A 15,637-nucleotide genomic window follows, 5' to 3' on the forward strand; every position below is an offset into this window, starting at 1 on the left:
CGTTTTCTAAGATCAACATCCAAGGGAGTACAAAACTCAGGTGTGGCCTTCTTGTAAGGTTTCAAAAACCTGTGCACCATCTCATAGAGCAAAGAACTTAGCGAGTAGATACAGAGGGAAGGGAGGGCTCTTTCCTAGTTTTCCTTTATGGCCTGGGCTTCCCAATGGGTCTGAAGTGTTGCTTAATTTCCATTTATGTCCACGTTGTCAGGCTGCCTCTCCTCCACAGTGTGGAGCTTTTGTGTCTGCTCACACACGCTGAGGCTGGAAAGCACAGAGAGAAGGGACAGCTAGAGCCAGGATCAGCTGCACTGAACGGAGTGGAGATGCAAGAAGCGCCCCACCACGAGAGTGGTGCCCACCCTTGACGAACCTCTCAGCCCCGCCCGTCTCTCACTTCCCTTTTGTTCAGTGTGGTAATGGATTCAAAAGCGCTCTTAAAAGAATACAGTGCCCAATGAATTCAAGGAACTATTATTAGCTATAGATTTTTCCCCTGTGTGTGCCCTGTGGACAGCCCACAGGCTGTAATTCTAGTTGGCAGAATCTGAAGCTCCTTAGAAGAAGAAAGGTTTTGAGACAGACCAGGGTTAAGTGAGGCTCTGAGTCAGCTGGTTGGAAGTTGCAAACCTCGGAAGGTTAGAGCCAGGGTGGTTCTGAGAGGTCAGAAGCAGTTCCTTTAGTTTCTGCTGGAGTGCAGAGGGCAGAGGTCACAGGCCTGGGGGAGGGGAGGGCAGCAGCGGAGCTGGGGCTAGAACCTGGAAGCTCTGACGCCTGCCCTGGGAACTTTGCACTCCACCCTTGCAGCAGCTCCTGGAATCTTTTTGTCTGAAAAAGGCCTTCGGTTTAAAGGCGACTGAGAGAGGGGTGACAGCTCGGAGGCCTTCCCGCGAGTCACCATGGAAGGGCCCAAGAATGCAGGGGAACTTCGTGATGACTCCCTCGGGACGTGCCTGGGGGATTCGGAACACCCCGCGGTGGGAATATATTGAGTTAAGGGATGATGTGGTTCACAGGCCTGGCTGATGCCTCCACCAGGGACACTGAGCAGAAGGTCAAACGTCGAGAGCCTGAGGCTGCAGTTTGCTGGCTTTCTCATCCACCCGCCTCTGTCTTGCCTTGGCATTTATTACCATCTCAGGGAAATGGCTCAGGGAGGTGTTGAAGGGCGTGAGGAAACAAACGTGGGTCCTCCTCTGAAACAGTTCTCAGATATGCTTTTAAAATGCTGGCTCCAACACATAGGCTTTTTAAATGTGGTTTCCAAAATCCGGATTGAAAAGACCCCTCCCGTGCAGCTTCACGTGAAGAATGCCTTCTGAATCCTCTAGAGACAAATCTTGGACAGAACTTAACATTTATAGAAATGTTACGCTTCCTTCCTTTTCTGAATATCTCCTATTAAGGCTGCCTTGCAAAAAGGACTCCCAACCAGCTTCAGACAAGCCCTTCCTCGACCCCCAGAGACAAAAATGTCAGTGACAAGAGTTTGACCCCCAGGCATTGTAACCTCTTTCAGATATTTATAGACCTGCTCTGATTGGCTGATTGCCCCACCCGGTCTCCAGCCTTCTTCCTTATCTCTTTGTCTCCCTTTATTGGTTTCAGATGGACAGAGCTCACTCCTGGGGTGCCACTGAGGCTCTTGGGCTATGCTTTGCTTTTCAGGACTGCAATCCAGTCTCTCATTTCATCCCGGAGAAACTGCTGGCCCTTTCCAGATACTATGTAGCCAGTCTGTTCAAGTCAGCTGTCAGACTGAGTTGAATGGATACAAAACCAGCTTAGAGGTCTCCTCCAATAAATAAATCCCAGCTATTAACCTGGAGATGCAGGCATGTGCCTCATTCTCACCAGTGGACCCAGGGTTAAACATTTTAATATTAAAACCCACGCATGAACATAGTAGAATATAAAATTCATACCACTGTTTCAGATAACATCTTGAGACCTCAGTAAATTCCAAGCTTACCTCTGCTCCCCAGAGGCTGGTTCACTCTCTCCCTGGGAGCGTTCTTAGTGGAAAGGCTTGCGCAGCAGCGGGCTGGGCTTTCTGTGTGTGCCTAACTTCCAAGTGCTGAGCCTGCCCCCATCCACCAGCCTGTGTGTGCTGAAGAGCTGAAGCCCAGAGTGAAGGCATATGAAAGGACTAGAATTTGGAAGGCGTTAGCATTTGGAGGGAGGTGAGTTTTGCTTCCTGAGCTCTGTTTACCATTTCGTGAGTCAAGAAGTGGTGTATTGCAAGCACTCCCTCTCCATTCGTTTCTGCAAGTATTTATTAAAGGCCCACTTGTTGCAGACTATTGCATGATGAGCAAGCCATAATAGATGAGCCAGTCATGGAGCCAAGGCATGGCAGAAGTTGGGGTGGGTGGCTGGTGCGTGGGAAGTGAAAGATGAGGCTCCTGCCTTCAAGGAACCTAGCAATGCTAGGGAGTATCAAGAGTAAAGCGTGTAACACCCTAGCAAATGAAGATCGTAAATGAACAGGTACCAGAAAATGTGTTAGATCTATAAATGCAGTAGGAAATCACCTCAGAGGGAGGAGCTCACCAGGCCTGATGTGAAAACACAGGCCTCCCGGCAGAGTAAACTTGGTGATAGAAAATATCCTTGGAATGGAGAAACAAAATGTGGTATGTACATGCAAGGAAACACTGTTCAACCTGGCTGATACACGCTACAACGTGGGTGAGCCATGGAAACATGCTCAGTGAAATAAGCCGGGCACAAAAAGACAAATATTATATAATTCCACGTAGACAAGGTACCTAGAATAATCAAATTCGTGGAGAAAGAAAGTGGAATAGAGGTTACCAGGGCCCAGGCTGTGAGGGAAATGGGGGAGTTAGTGTTTAGTGGGGATGCAGTTTCAGTTTGGGAGGATGAAAAAGTTCTGGAGATGAAGAGTAGTGATGGTTGCACAACAATGTGAATGTACTTAATGTTGCTGTATGCTTAAAAATGATTAAGATGGTAAATTTTATGTTATGTTTATTTTGCCACAATAAAAAAAGTACATATGTACACACACACACACACACACACAGACACGGACCGCATTTTGTCCCCCTGGCTCTAATGCACTAACACATAGGAATCAGGAAGAGCTGACGTTTCACCCTAGGATCCCTGCCGTTCTGTGCTTGCCCGGGCACCTTGTTGTTTGTGACCTCTGCAAGCTTACAGTGTTCTCTGCCCATGGATTGGCAAGGATCAGATTGTTGAAGGAGGGTTTCACCCTGATTCCTTTGAAACGCCAGACGAGTCTCTTGGGCTCGTTGGCCAGCGGCAGATAGCTTTGATAGGAGGGACCCATGCAGCTCTAAGAAAGCTGGTCTTTGTTGCTTCCTCTCGTTGCCAAAATAAACCGGAACGCTTCATTCCAAAGAGAAAGCTGAGTGAGAAGCCTGACAGTTTTACAGGGAATGAAAGTCTCAGAGGGTGGTATATTTTAAGTACTTTTTCCTTCCACTCGTAAGTGTTGCTAAAAACAGACACCAGCCAGAGAAGCAGTTCTGGCTTTTAGGGGAACTTCTACCGGGGCTTCCGTTGCCAAGGGTAAGTTTGAGAGGGGGATCGACTGTCCCGGTTCCCCAGTGAACCTCTCCCTGCTGAATCGGGGTTCCTCTTCCGTCCCCGGGCACTCTGCTCACGCTGTGTGCCAGCGTTTATCTCACTGTTCACTTGTCTATAGAACCTCTTGAACAACACCCAAGTTTTACTCAGCTCTTTATCCCGAGCCCCTGGCAGAGCCACTGGGGAATGATGCTGAAGAGGGAGGGAGGGAGAAGGACAGAACGGAGGACAAAGGGTGGCAGATGGGGTTCGAGTGTTTTTCTCATTCTCTGCTCTCCCCGTGTCTGTTGGAAAGGTATTTCTTCACATAAATTATATGTCAGGGTCTTCTGAGTTTTACCTGATTTTATCTTAGAACAAGTCGCTTCATTTTCACGTGACACAGTTTTGCTAAATAATTCACTAAGGAAAAAGTAGAATTGAGGCTCACAAGCCATGAAGATGTTGTGAAGTTTCTGGAAGCTGTTGAACAGAACAGACAGAAGCTCTAGTCACATGGCCATTATATTTATCCTTTTCTACCTAGGTTACGTCTAAAGTCTCTCATATTCTAAAATATTGCCCAGAGAAGATGCCAGGATCTTCTTGCTTAGGGTTGTCCTGGCATGCTATGATCCTGGTTGTCTGAGCTATTATCAAACATTTAGTGGTGCCGTGGAAGAAGCCTGGATGTTGACCACCTGTTCTCTGTGGGAGATGCTGTTCCCCAGCCGTGTGTCTTGGTCCTTCTTAGCTAGAAACACCAGTCCTCTCACACACACCTTGTTCTAGAGCCCCCTGTATCACTGAGACCATCCTTGGTGAACTTTTCAGGGCCTGTGGTCGAGAACCTTGTGAAGAGTTGCCGGGAGGGGAGCTGGGGGTGGGGCGGTGGAGGGGATAGAATTGGAGCTGGTGCTTCCCTCTCCTGCCTTATTTTTCCTGCGGGCCTCATTTGGTATGCAAGGAAATCGGCCAAACAGCCTGTGAAGAAAGGCAGAATGAGATAGTTTCCTAAGTTGTCTCTGCCTGAGTTGGCCGGGGTCCGGGGCTCATTCAGCCCTTTGTCCCCGTGTTGAGTGCAGTGCGTGTGTGGTGACAATGGAGTGATGCAGATACACTGGGGGCTAATGGGAGGAGTTCCGTCAGCCCATTCATGGGGGCCGAGGAGGGTGCAGGGCGCAGAGCTCGAGCCAGCGAGCAGAGGAAGTCGGAGGCCCGTGTAACAAGCCGGAGATCACAAACACTGCTGTCAGGGCTCCGAGGCTGGGGGCGCGCAGAGGAGGGGCCTATCATCATCGAAGTTGGAGGCTTGCCCGACCTCCAGCGCTGTGGAGTGCCACCTGTCCAGGCTGACAGACGAGCATTATGGCTCTCCTTTTAATCAGCTTAATTTGGGGCATCTTAACACAATGGCTGGTGCTTTGGGAGGCTGCCGGAAAGCAGAGGTCCCAGAGCCGCTGCACTTTACATGCACGTAGCATCTTTTCATTGGAGGCTCTGTCGGGTTTTTTCCGGCCACTTGGGCTGTGTCTCCCTTTCTTGGAGATTCTCTGCCCTGTATGTCTTTACTTAGAGCTGGGAAGAAGCAGAAGTTCATAGGGAAAAGAGTTCTGAAATTGAAGGCTTGCCCTTCTAAGGGCAGGCTTAGCTTCTAACTAGATGTAGCTGGGGGACGAGCCAGGCTTCAGTTCAGTCCTCTAGCTGTAAAATGAGAGCATCTGGCTGTTTGATTGATCTCCAAAAGCCCTTTGGACCCCCAAATTCTCACATTCTGTAATTATCCGTGTGTGTCGTCTTATAATTCTGCCCTTTGGGAATACTGTAACTCCACTCTTCTCCAGCCTTGCCTCCTTTTCGCTTCAGGCTCTTCAACGTGCCTCCCTTCCAGTTCCTTCTCTCCTGGCCTCCTGGCACAAGCAGCCTTGCGGATTTGAGGCAGGGCTCTTCTTTCCCGCAGGTCACCGCCTCCCCACCCCAGTCCCAGGCACCCTGCTGCCCTGCTCCTTGGGAGACTGGGAGCTCCTTGGGCAAGAATGGGGCCGTGTGGAGTTGGCGTGTCTGATTGAAGGTAATGGCACCACCACACGTTCTTCTCTTCCTTCACTTTCCACCAGCTCACAGGAAATTCACATGCTCGTTGCAAGTCCAAGAAGGGTTCCTACGGTGCTAAATGAGGGTATCAAAATGCAGATAGTGAGCTCTCTCTCAAGGAAGGGGGATGCTGATTTCTTTCTCGCCACCATCTCAGAGTAGAATGTTCAACATTGTGAATACAAGACAGGGTCTTCCCCTTAAGGAGTTTTTCATCCAGCTAAGAACGAGAGATCTACACAGTTGAAAATTGAGCTGGTAATAGCCAAGTTGTGAACAAGTGGAACGTGAAGGAGGGTTAGGCAGAGAGCTTTCCAGGAATGGGGGACATGGTTTACCACAGAGAGGTTTAGCTTCCTGCTGTGTCACAGATGAATCTAGAAGAGAGCAGGGAATGGGGTTCAGGGTCCTTCATTTCTGGGGTAACTGCTGTAGTCATCATTTTTCCCTTCAAGTAAGAGGTATCAAAGATCAAGAGCTGGCCATAGTAATAATTTAGATTGAAGTTAAAATGGGGCTGAAGAAAGGAAAGAGAGTATATGTTTTATATGAAATCTTCCTTCATTTTATTCAGAAAAGCCTATACATGTGTTCTTGGCTGGAAATTACATAAATGTGACACTTGATACATGTGATATCTTGAAGTCCCATGGCTCTGAAAGTCCAGTAGAAGTGACTGGCAAATGTCCCAGCCCTCAGAACTGTCCCGTTAAGAGCTCAGGCTGCTAGAAGGGGAGGCCGAATACCAGCAACAGTAGGAACATTGACGACTCCAAAGGGAAGACCCTGCATGGCCTGAAAGCAAGTTCTTTAGCTATCTGGAGCCCCTGTCTCCTCATTTGAAGGACTATCCATCTCAGGGATGCTGGTGAGCTAACGTAGCGATGATCATGGCGTCCTGAGCTGCTCCTGTTACTGAGGTGGAAAGTGTGCTGACCCAGATTACCTCTCTGTGGGGCCAAATTAGAGCCTCTGAAGGAGAGCCAGACAGGATTGGCCAGGAGGCTCTGGGTTTCTTATTGGGGGGCATTGGCTTCCACACGAACTTCGTATCAGCAAGTCTTCACCAAGTTGCTGTGCCACGTGAAGCTTTCTTTAAAAAGCCCTCATTGCTGGCACCTAAGAGGCATTTGTTTTTTAATTTAATTTAATGGTTCAGGGCTATCATCTGTCTGTACACAAAACACATATCTATCGTCCCTCAGTCAGCTGAGAATCCTGCCATCCTCTTTAGATAGCAGAAGCTCTTTCGTGCTGTATGCTCTGGTAGGATTTGCCTTCCACGGAGACAAGCATACAGTTACTATCTCTGTGCTACGGAGGGGCTCTGATTCATTCCCCCTGCCTCCTAGAAAAAAATTTTAAACATATCTTCAAGAGCTCCTCAAGGACCTCTGTAGTGGGGGACCTCACACAGGAGCTGCCTGGATTCAGCTCATTAGTACCTGCAAGAAAAAAAAGAAAGAGGAAAATAATATTCACGTAAACTCTGTGGCTCAGCATTCCTCAGTAAGGGGTGCACGGGAGGAAAGGAAGGTGCTTGAGACGTGAGACCCGTTGCTGTGCTCCTGCGTCTCCGCTCCTGCTCACTTCTGGGGGTGGGGGCATCTTAGGAAGATTCCAGAGTTTGAAGATGGTTTTATGCTGCCAACATGGCCCCTAAGAACAAGTCGGCTCCTTCAGATGGTGCTCCAATGGAGAACGAGCTGTCTATTTCAGCTTTGAAAGGAAAACTGACAGAGTTGGACTCACTGTCGGTCTCTTAATGGAGGACCTTCTCAAGAGTAGTTTGGACGATAGGCATTTTTTGCCAGTAGCTTTGGCTTTTTAAGATTGACTTTTGTAGATTATAAGGCTTTAAAGTTTTTAGATATCTTCTGCTGAAATGCAAGTGCCCTTAGAAGCATATGCCTTCATCCTTCACCACCTAAGCGCCTTCGGGAAGTGGTGAGTGAGCTAGGAGCACAGCTGCTGCAGGCTGGGCCCCAGAGGAGGAGCATGGGAAAGACCAGGGCAAGGGGCCAGGCAAGGCCATAGGTTTCTAATCACAGGTTCAGGGGGTCAGACAGGGTGGAGGCCGTGAGCAGTAGATGCCACGGAAAAGGTTGAGAGATGTCCGTGGTTTGCCAGTCCCCGACTCCTCAGCTTGTTTAGGGTGGCACACAGGCCTCTGTGGCAGGGTCTGTCTTGTTCGACACTCAATCCCTGGTGCCAGACACACAGTGGCCCCTTCACCAATCTGGACCAAATGCTAATCTGTACCCCATTTTAAAGAAATCTAAAGAATTCTTTCAGATTCCAGGACTGATTTATTGCTGTTCACGATAAATGGTTATCATTTATTGAACTTAGCACTTTGTATATGTGGCCTCAGTGGATCGTCACTCTGTGACCACTTTGTTATCCTCATTTCACAAGTGAGGAAAGTGACAGAGAAGTTCAGTAACGTAGCTGCTGCCCGCAAGTGTGGCGGGTGACTAGCAAGTGCCACCTTCCCTCTCTTCCTTCTGACACTCCAGGTGAGATTTCATCTCTGCCCTTAGCACTCAGGCTGCTCTTGTCCCTAATTTTAATTTTCACAAAAAGCTGTAGTTGGAAGTTTGAAACGGTCGACAGATAGGAAGGGAAAATTTGGGGCAATGGAAACTTGGTTCCTCAGTCGTTAACTCCACCTTTATTTTAGATCTTCGGAAAATAAAGATAATGCTTTTGTGCTTGGCAAACATTAACTTCTGGGCAGTGAAAATTGCACAGTGGAACAGACAAGAGGGAAGCATATATTAAACTGTGGGAAGACCCAGGCAGGATCCATCTAACAGATTTCCCATATGTATATGCCGGTAAGGGAGTGCAGAAAGGCGGCCTTGCAGAGGAGAGAGGCTGGGAAGTATCTACTAGGAGCAGTTTCTTGAGCTCACACACCACTTGCTAGTCTGAACCATCATCCCTTTCTCGTGACACCACGAATTGCCATGGCATCCAACTAACAGAAGCTTCTGCCTGGGGCAAACACGCTCCAAATTTTCCCTACCAAATATAGACTAATATCAAAGCAATGCTGCAAATTCTTGCGTATTCCCAAACTGGACAGCTCAAGTGTCCAGAATTTTGTAAACATTCTGTGTTGTATTTTTATCAGAGTTGAGGGAGTGGCAAATAAGCAGAAAAACAGATTTTTTTTCGTTTTAAGCGCTTAATGCAGTTTCTGTGAAGGTTAGTACCGTTCAATCCATCCTCTTCCTTCTTATCTATTCCTCACATCCTACATTTGTCTGGTCCTGGAGCACTGTCTGTAGTCCTGGCTGTCCTCTTTTCTCTGTCTCCTCCCAACTTCCCCAAGCAGAAAGCATCTGGTTGGCCCTTTGTTCACCAGGTGCTCCATGTCCATAAATGGCTCCTCATCTAGGCCAGCGCTTCTCAGAGTCTCACGTGCATCCCAACCACCCGGGCTTCTGCTAACATGCAGGTTCTGATTAGATTGATCTGGAGTGGGCTGAGAGTCTGCGGTTCTAACAAGCTCCCAGGTGATGCTGATGCTGCCAGCCCACGGACCCCACCTGGAGGAGTGAGGTTCCATGGCACTGCACGAACACATCTCCTTCACTTCATAGTTATTTCTGCTGGAAAACTAGCACGGAATTATGCAAGGCTTGAATTGTGTATGTTTTCTTCATGAAATGCTCTGTGCACTGTTGATCTCGCTAACAGCTCTGGTCTGGACCATTCTCCTTGTAGGATTGCCTCAAAGCCTGCCAGGAGCAGATTGAGGTGGTGCTGCTCAACAGTCTGCAGCAGTTCCGTCAGGACCAGGGGGATGGATCCAAGTCGGAGGATGAACTGGACCAAGCCAGCACCCCTACAGACGTGCGGGATATTGACCTGTGAGGATGTCAGTCGGGCCGAACGGGAGAGACATGTTCAAATCTTCTCTCTCCTTCTCTCTGATTGTGTTTTGTTCTTTATGTTTTAGGATGAAACTTAAAAAAAAAAAAAAAAAATTCTGCCCCCGCCTAGATCGTATTGAAAGATCTTTTAGAAGTGAGAGAAAACGGTCCTATAAAAATGGAATAATTAAAAGCATTTGGTGCCTATTTCAAGTACAACAGAAGGGAATCCCTTGTATATGCGAACAGTTATTGTTTGATTATGTTAAAAGTAATAGTAAAACGCTTACAGGAAAACCTGCAGAGTAGCTAGAGAAAATGTACGCCTGCAACATGGGAACAAATTAGAGGAGGCTTTTTTTTTCATGTTATGAACTAGCACATATACACCCCTTTTAGTATAATTTCAAAGAAGTGCATATGCCACTTATGGCATGATTAGATTGCAAAGCAATGAACTCAAGAAGGAATTAGAAATAAGGAGGGACGTGATGGGGAGGGAGTCCAATCTCTCAACGTGACCGAACCATTTTGGATGTAGAAACACCTTTGCTCTCGGACACCTGTTTGTTGCTAAGTCAGGAGCATTGCTGGGTCTCTCGTTAGAAACTCTTGCTGTCTACAGTAGCTGCTACCTAGAAAGGATGTTTAATTTTGCCAGTTGGACACAGGTGATTGGATCCTGGGCTTCGCGGTTTTGACATCTTGCTTCTTCTTCCAAACATGGTTCATTGCAGACGCCACTGTATTCTTATCTAAACGGGCAATCTAGCTATGGGCCATAACCAAAACTCAGACGAAATGGAGGCAGATGGAGATCAAGGGTGGGATGTGGAGTGGAATCTTTTCTCTTGATGTATTAAAGACAGTAATGTGACCTTGGCATCCCTTATTAGGAAAAAACTAATTTTTGGTGCTGATTGGCATGTCTGGTCCACAGAGTAGCATTGTTATAAACCATTCCATTCGAAAAGCACTTTGAAACATTGTTCCCGAGGGATAGATGGGATGGTTTATGCAAATCGTGCTGAAGAGACTCCTCCCCTTTTTCTCCTCTGCCCCTTTCCCTCCTGACCCTGGTCGGGTAACTGTTCACTTCTGGTATCTGACGTTCTTTGGTACATAGTTCTGGTATCCCTGCCGGGACTCGAGAGACACCCCTTTCCGCTGACATTCCCATCACAACATTCCTCAGAAAAGCCTAAAAACAAAGATCTGTTACCAATTTGATGGCACAGAAGGATCTTAATTCCCACCCATATACTTCTTCTCTGGACATGGAAAGAAAAGTTATTGCTGGGCAAAGACGGACAGCTGAGCATCACAGTGCCGCTTTTGTTCCCTTTTCCGTTTTTTGTTAATTTCATTGCAAAGTTGTATTCAGCGTACTTGAATTTTTTCCTTTCCACTTCTTAGATGCATTCAGTTAGCAAAGAGGTTGGAGCAACAATTTTTTTTTTTTGCACAATTATTAATTGACAGGTAATGAAGCTATTAAAATATTTGCCTTTTTTAAGTAAAAAAGAAAAATCAGAACAGGGCTACCTTGAAGAATTATTTTATACACAGATTCTGCCTTGTTTCGTAGTATGAGGGTTGAGGATGGAGAAAAATCTAAGGGTCTCTTATTTTTCATTTTATTGTGTTCAGTTTTTATTATTTTTTTTTTTTTTGCGCTGCTAAGAAGCTAAGATCATTCATCCTTATTCACGTTAACAGAACCTAGCTGTAAGGTTTCACAGAGTGTGCTGCTATTTTATAAACATTTTTATAATATATTATTTTACTGCTTAAATTCCAAGTCCTGAAGTAGATGGTTGAGATATGAGTTCTTCGTACTGGAAAAGCCCTTCCGTAGTTTGTTTTCTTCTGGTAGCATATTCATGGGTTTTTTTTTTTTTTTTTTTTTCCTCTCTGATCACATTCTTCAAAGACAGAGTATTCTTTACCTCAGGTTTACTGGACAAAATCAATAGCTACAAAAGACAATGATTCACAGTTTTGTTTTCATAATACCTCACAACCGTACAGTTTCTGCTTGGGAGCCCATTAGTGTGGAGAAAGGGGCGGGAGGGGGCTGCGTGCCCCTCTCAGGTGGAAGGAGGGGTGAGTGTCCCCAGGGTCTCACACCCAGGGACCTGGTCAGTCATGAAGGTCATCGGGCTTCCGTTTTGACTCCGGTATCCTCATCATGATGGAAAAAATACAATTGAACCAAGGGATTTCCCCTCCCCCCCCCCCCAAGGCAGACCCTTCAGCACAAACACTGACGCAGGACTAGGAAGTCACAATTTGCACTTAGGTCCCAGGTATCAGGAGACAGACGAAAAAGAATTCCAGCAGGCTATTTGGAAATCCTCACCTGAAGGCCCTTTCTAAAGCAGGCCTTTCATCTGCTTAGGGTCCTTTCATCTTGAAAGTTTCCCCATTCTCTTTTCCCTTCCCTGACATGGGCATCCCCAGGTTAGGATCATCTCAGAGGTTTTCTAAGTCTGAATCTGGGTACGTGAATCTGTGGCAGGCAGTGTTGCGGAGGTTCCTTCTCCCACCAGTCTCGGACTGCCAACAGGCAAGCACTATGCGAGGCCAGGTCCTCTGCTGAGGGTCACTCAGTGGTTTTCGGGTTTTAAATCGCATTGATTTGGCATGATTGGAAAAAATAGGCCAGATGAGTATTGGGTTGGTCGTGGAAGGGAGGTGGAAAGGCTGCTTCTCTACAGAGATGCAATTCTAGATGAGTCAGTCTCTCTTGGAGTGTGTTTAGAAGGGTTCAGGATTTGGTGAGTTAGCATGACCCTAAAATTCTAGGGAGTTTCTGGTGGGGCAGTGGGTGGTGAATTCCGAAGTTTTGGAGAGGAAAGCTGAGCAGCCAGTGTTTTCTCAAGAGCCCACTTTGCACAGGACTCTCTTCTGGGCCCTGAGGAGTCCCACAGAATGGAAAAAGGCATGGTCTCCAGAGTTCTTGGGAGTCTTGGAGCCTAAAGAGAAAACATGGTGCAGATTCATTTAACAGTGAGCCTCTAAGCTCAAACTGAAGCAGCAAATGAGAGAACCTGACAAATAAGGAAGGGAACAGGCCTACAGACTCTCCCTGCATCTGTAACTTTCCACTTTTCCTGGAGCCCCGGGTACCACTGGGGCCTTCTAGCTGCTTCTCCTTCCCGGGGCTTAGAGTGATAGAAGGTGTGGGGTTGATGATGGGGAAGGTGCTAGATTGGCTTTTCTTCTTGCTCCCTCCTTAAACAAAAGAAGGAACCCTGGATTTGTTAAAGTGGCTAATACCCTCTTGATCTTGGTTCTTGGTTTCCTTGTAGGAATTTCTGTCCCAGGGGAGTTCAATTCTCCCCATGGATTTTTTTTTTCTCTTTCTCATCTCCATCTAAAGGGGGTTCCAAACCTATTCTGGTCTTTTTTTTTTTTACCTTGTTGTCTTTCTGTTTCTTCTTTACTTCCTCCTCTCTGTGGTTTTTTTTTTCTTCTTTTATTTCTCCATCAGTGGGGGCTAAGTTGTTCCCCTAGCCTGCCAAATTTTGTTTGTTCCCCTATTTTGGCCAAATCCTAGGGGGGAAAATCCTAGTATGCCAAAAATATATGCTAAGCATAATTCAGTCCGTGCGGGTTCCTAACAGTCATGCAGCCTGCAGGTGGACGCAGGGGACAGATCCCTCGGCAGAATGTCTCCCCTGTGCTGAGAGGAGAGCTCCTCTGAGAAGGGGCTTCTCTTAGAGGACGCTTTATTCTGGAACTGCCCCAGGACCCCACTGAAGAGCTCACCATCTCTTACAGCCAGACCCCTGTGATTGCTGTGCAAGAGGCTCTCTCCTGCCTCTTTTAGCCCCCAGGTCAGGGGCCCACGCGGCCCGGAGAGGCAGCCCCAACCGCGGCACACCGCGATGCTCTGCGAGCAGAGCGGGCTGCTCTTCAGAGGCAGCCGTAGCTTTCCCGTGGCCCGGCGCCTGTGGGGCCCTTCCAGCCCACCCTGGGAGCTCTGGAACCCACAGGTTAAGCATGTTAGGCAGGATTGAGTGACTTTCTCAAAGAGGGCAGAGGAATTTTCTCTCCTTGGGTCACAGGGGGCAGGGATGGGAGAAGAAATAGACTTGCACCTTATATCCTGTAAATAATGATTTTCTAGTTCAAGAAGATAATATTGGTAGTGTGGGAATGGGACGTAGGAATGGGAGGAGGGCTGAGTAAGCCAGTTGGCTTCTAAGCCAAAAGGAGTCCTCTTTGTTTATCTTTGAGACAGTCCAACCCTGAGCATAGCTTTAAAAGGGAAATTAGTGCTGAGACGGTGAAGTCCCCTAAGCCAGCGTACTCCGGAGCTGTGGTGGGTGCAGGCTTCTGTCGGTGCGGGCTCCGGGCAGCTGTCAAGAGCTGCTCAGGCTGTCGTCAGTTTGTACAAAATAGGGCAGGAAGATTCAAGAGGATGTTTATGACTTCCTCATACCATGTGGCTTTTCACGATTCTGGATTCTGAACAACCCAGAACGGTCATTTCAGCCAGAACTGTTCTCCTACATTTGTGTGTCTCTGCTTTTAGACTTGGCTGGGCAGTCAGACCCGATTCTTGGCTCAGGTTTCAAGAAGCCATCAGCAAATGGACACATGCATGCTGGAGCTGCGGCATTTACTCCTTTGCCTGCAGCCCACTTTGGGGAAAAAAGTGCCTTACTGACTGTAGCCATTACAGTATCCAATGTATTTTGACAGGTGCCTGTCCTTAAAAAAATTTTTTTGTTTCTTATTTTTAATTGGTTTTAGTTCTTACTGGCCAACTCTTAAATCCCCAGCAAATCACTGGGCCATTGGATTTTTTCCATTATGTTCATTACCCTTGTACCATGTACCTCAGATCTCTCTCTCTCAGTTACAGTTTCTCATCTTGGACTTCTTTTATTATTATTATAATTTTTTTTTTTTTTGCTTTAAAACAAGTGTGATGCCATATCGAGTCAATGTTATTCTCTCACAATGTACTCTATAAGAGGTGTGGGTGTTTATTTGGTCGGGATGCTAGCAAGTGCTAAAGTAGCATGATCAGTATAAACAAAAGGTTTTTAGGAAGTATGGAAAAAATGTTTTATTGGCTATGATGGTGACATGGTATAGTCAGCTACCTTTTAAGAGGTCCTATCTGTTCAGTGTTAAGTGATTTAAAAAAAATAATAACCTGTTATTCTGACTAGCTTAAAGATGGATTTGAAAATGGTTTTGGATGCAATTAGGTTATGCTATTTGGACAATAAACTCACCTTGACCTAAATTCCCTGGCCATTTTGAATTATTTATATACCAGCAGTCCTCAGAATGGAAGACATCTTTGTCACGTCAGAACTGTGTTGGCAACAGTGGGTAGCGGCATAAAATACAAATCCTAATCTGGAGGGTAATCCACCTGTGCATCTCTGTTATTGCAATACAAGTAATTGACGACATTTTTTTTTTTTCGTTCTGGGTGACCCCTGCAACCATCTGAGGGACCAGAAGCCTCAGCCCACCTTCATGAGGGGGGGAAGTCACTGCTATCATCACTGGGCCTCAGATGCTAGTCTCCTGATTATAGCCAGCCACTCACTCTTGGTTGTGAGTGAGCATCTCCTGGCTTGGGAGGTGCCAGAAGCCCCTAGTGCCATCTCCAGATTCTGGAGGGGGTGTCTGGAGAACCCTACCCCTGCAGCTTTCCTGCCTCCTGCCTGCTGCTCTTCATGGCTCCCATCTAACTCCTGATCCGCTCTGTATCCCGCCTGTGAGGACCAGGCCACAGCTGCCCTTGGTGGAGGGGTGGCGAGGCAGAGCCCGGGAAAGGGGAGAGGAAGTCAGCATTTAAACGAATTGGCAGGCCCTGGTCCCAGCTGCTCCTGGACCTCAGCTCCTCAGACCAGCTTCGTTCCCCAGAGAGGTGGGTATGCTAAAGGCAATGGCTTAATAGCCGTTTGGACGTTATCATAAAAATCCATTTTCTCTGTAGTTTTCTGTGTCTTTCAAAGACGCTGCAGGCTGTTTTCCAGTTTAATTCTGTCCTGAGTTGCCAGCAGTAAGATTAACACCAGTCATTGGGAAAGTCCAGATGAAGACATTCCCTGTTATTCTCAAGTAAG

General features: G+C 47.1%; 1 protein-coding gene across 1 annotated transcript in view; it reads left to right on the forward strand.

Moving 5' to 3' along the window:
* CCND2 (cyclin D2) overlaps window positions 1–14,802 on the forward strand; it is a 29,569-nt gene extending 14,767 nt beyond the window's left edge. Inside the window, exon 5 of the mRNA XM_070620538.1 lies at window positions 9,388–14,802. Within this exon, the coding sequence (XP_070476639.1) occupies window positions 9,388–9,537 (150 nt within the window). The 3' untranslated portion in view covers window positions 9,538–14,802. The remainder of the gene's footprint in view (window positions 1–9,387) is intronic.
* Window positions 14,803–15,637: the final 835 nt, after the last annotated feature.

Source organism: Equus przewalskii, chromosome 5 (genome assembly GCF_037783145.1).
Source record: "Equus przewalskii isolate Varuska chromosome 5, EquPr2, whole genome shotgun sequence".
NCBI lineage: Eukaryota > Metazoa > Chordata > Mammalia > Perissodactyla > Equidae > Equus > Equus przewalskii.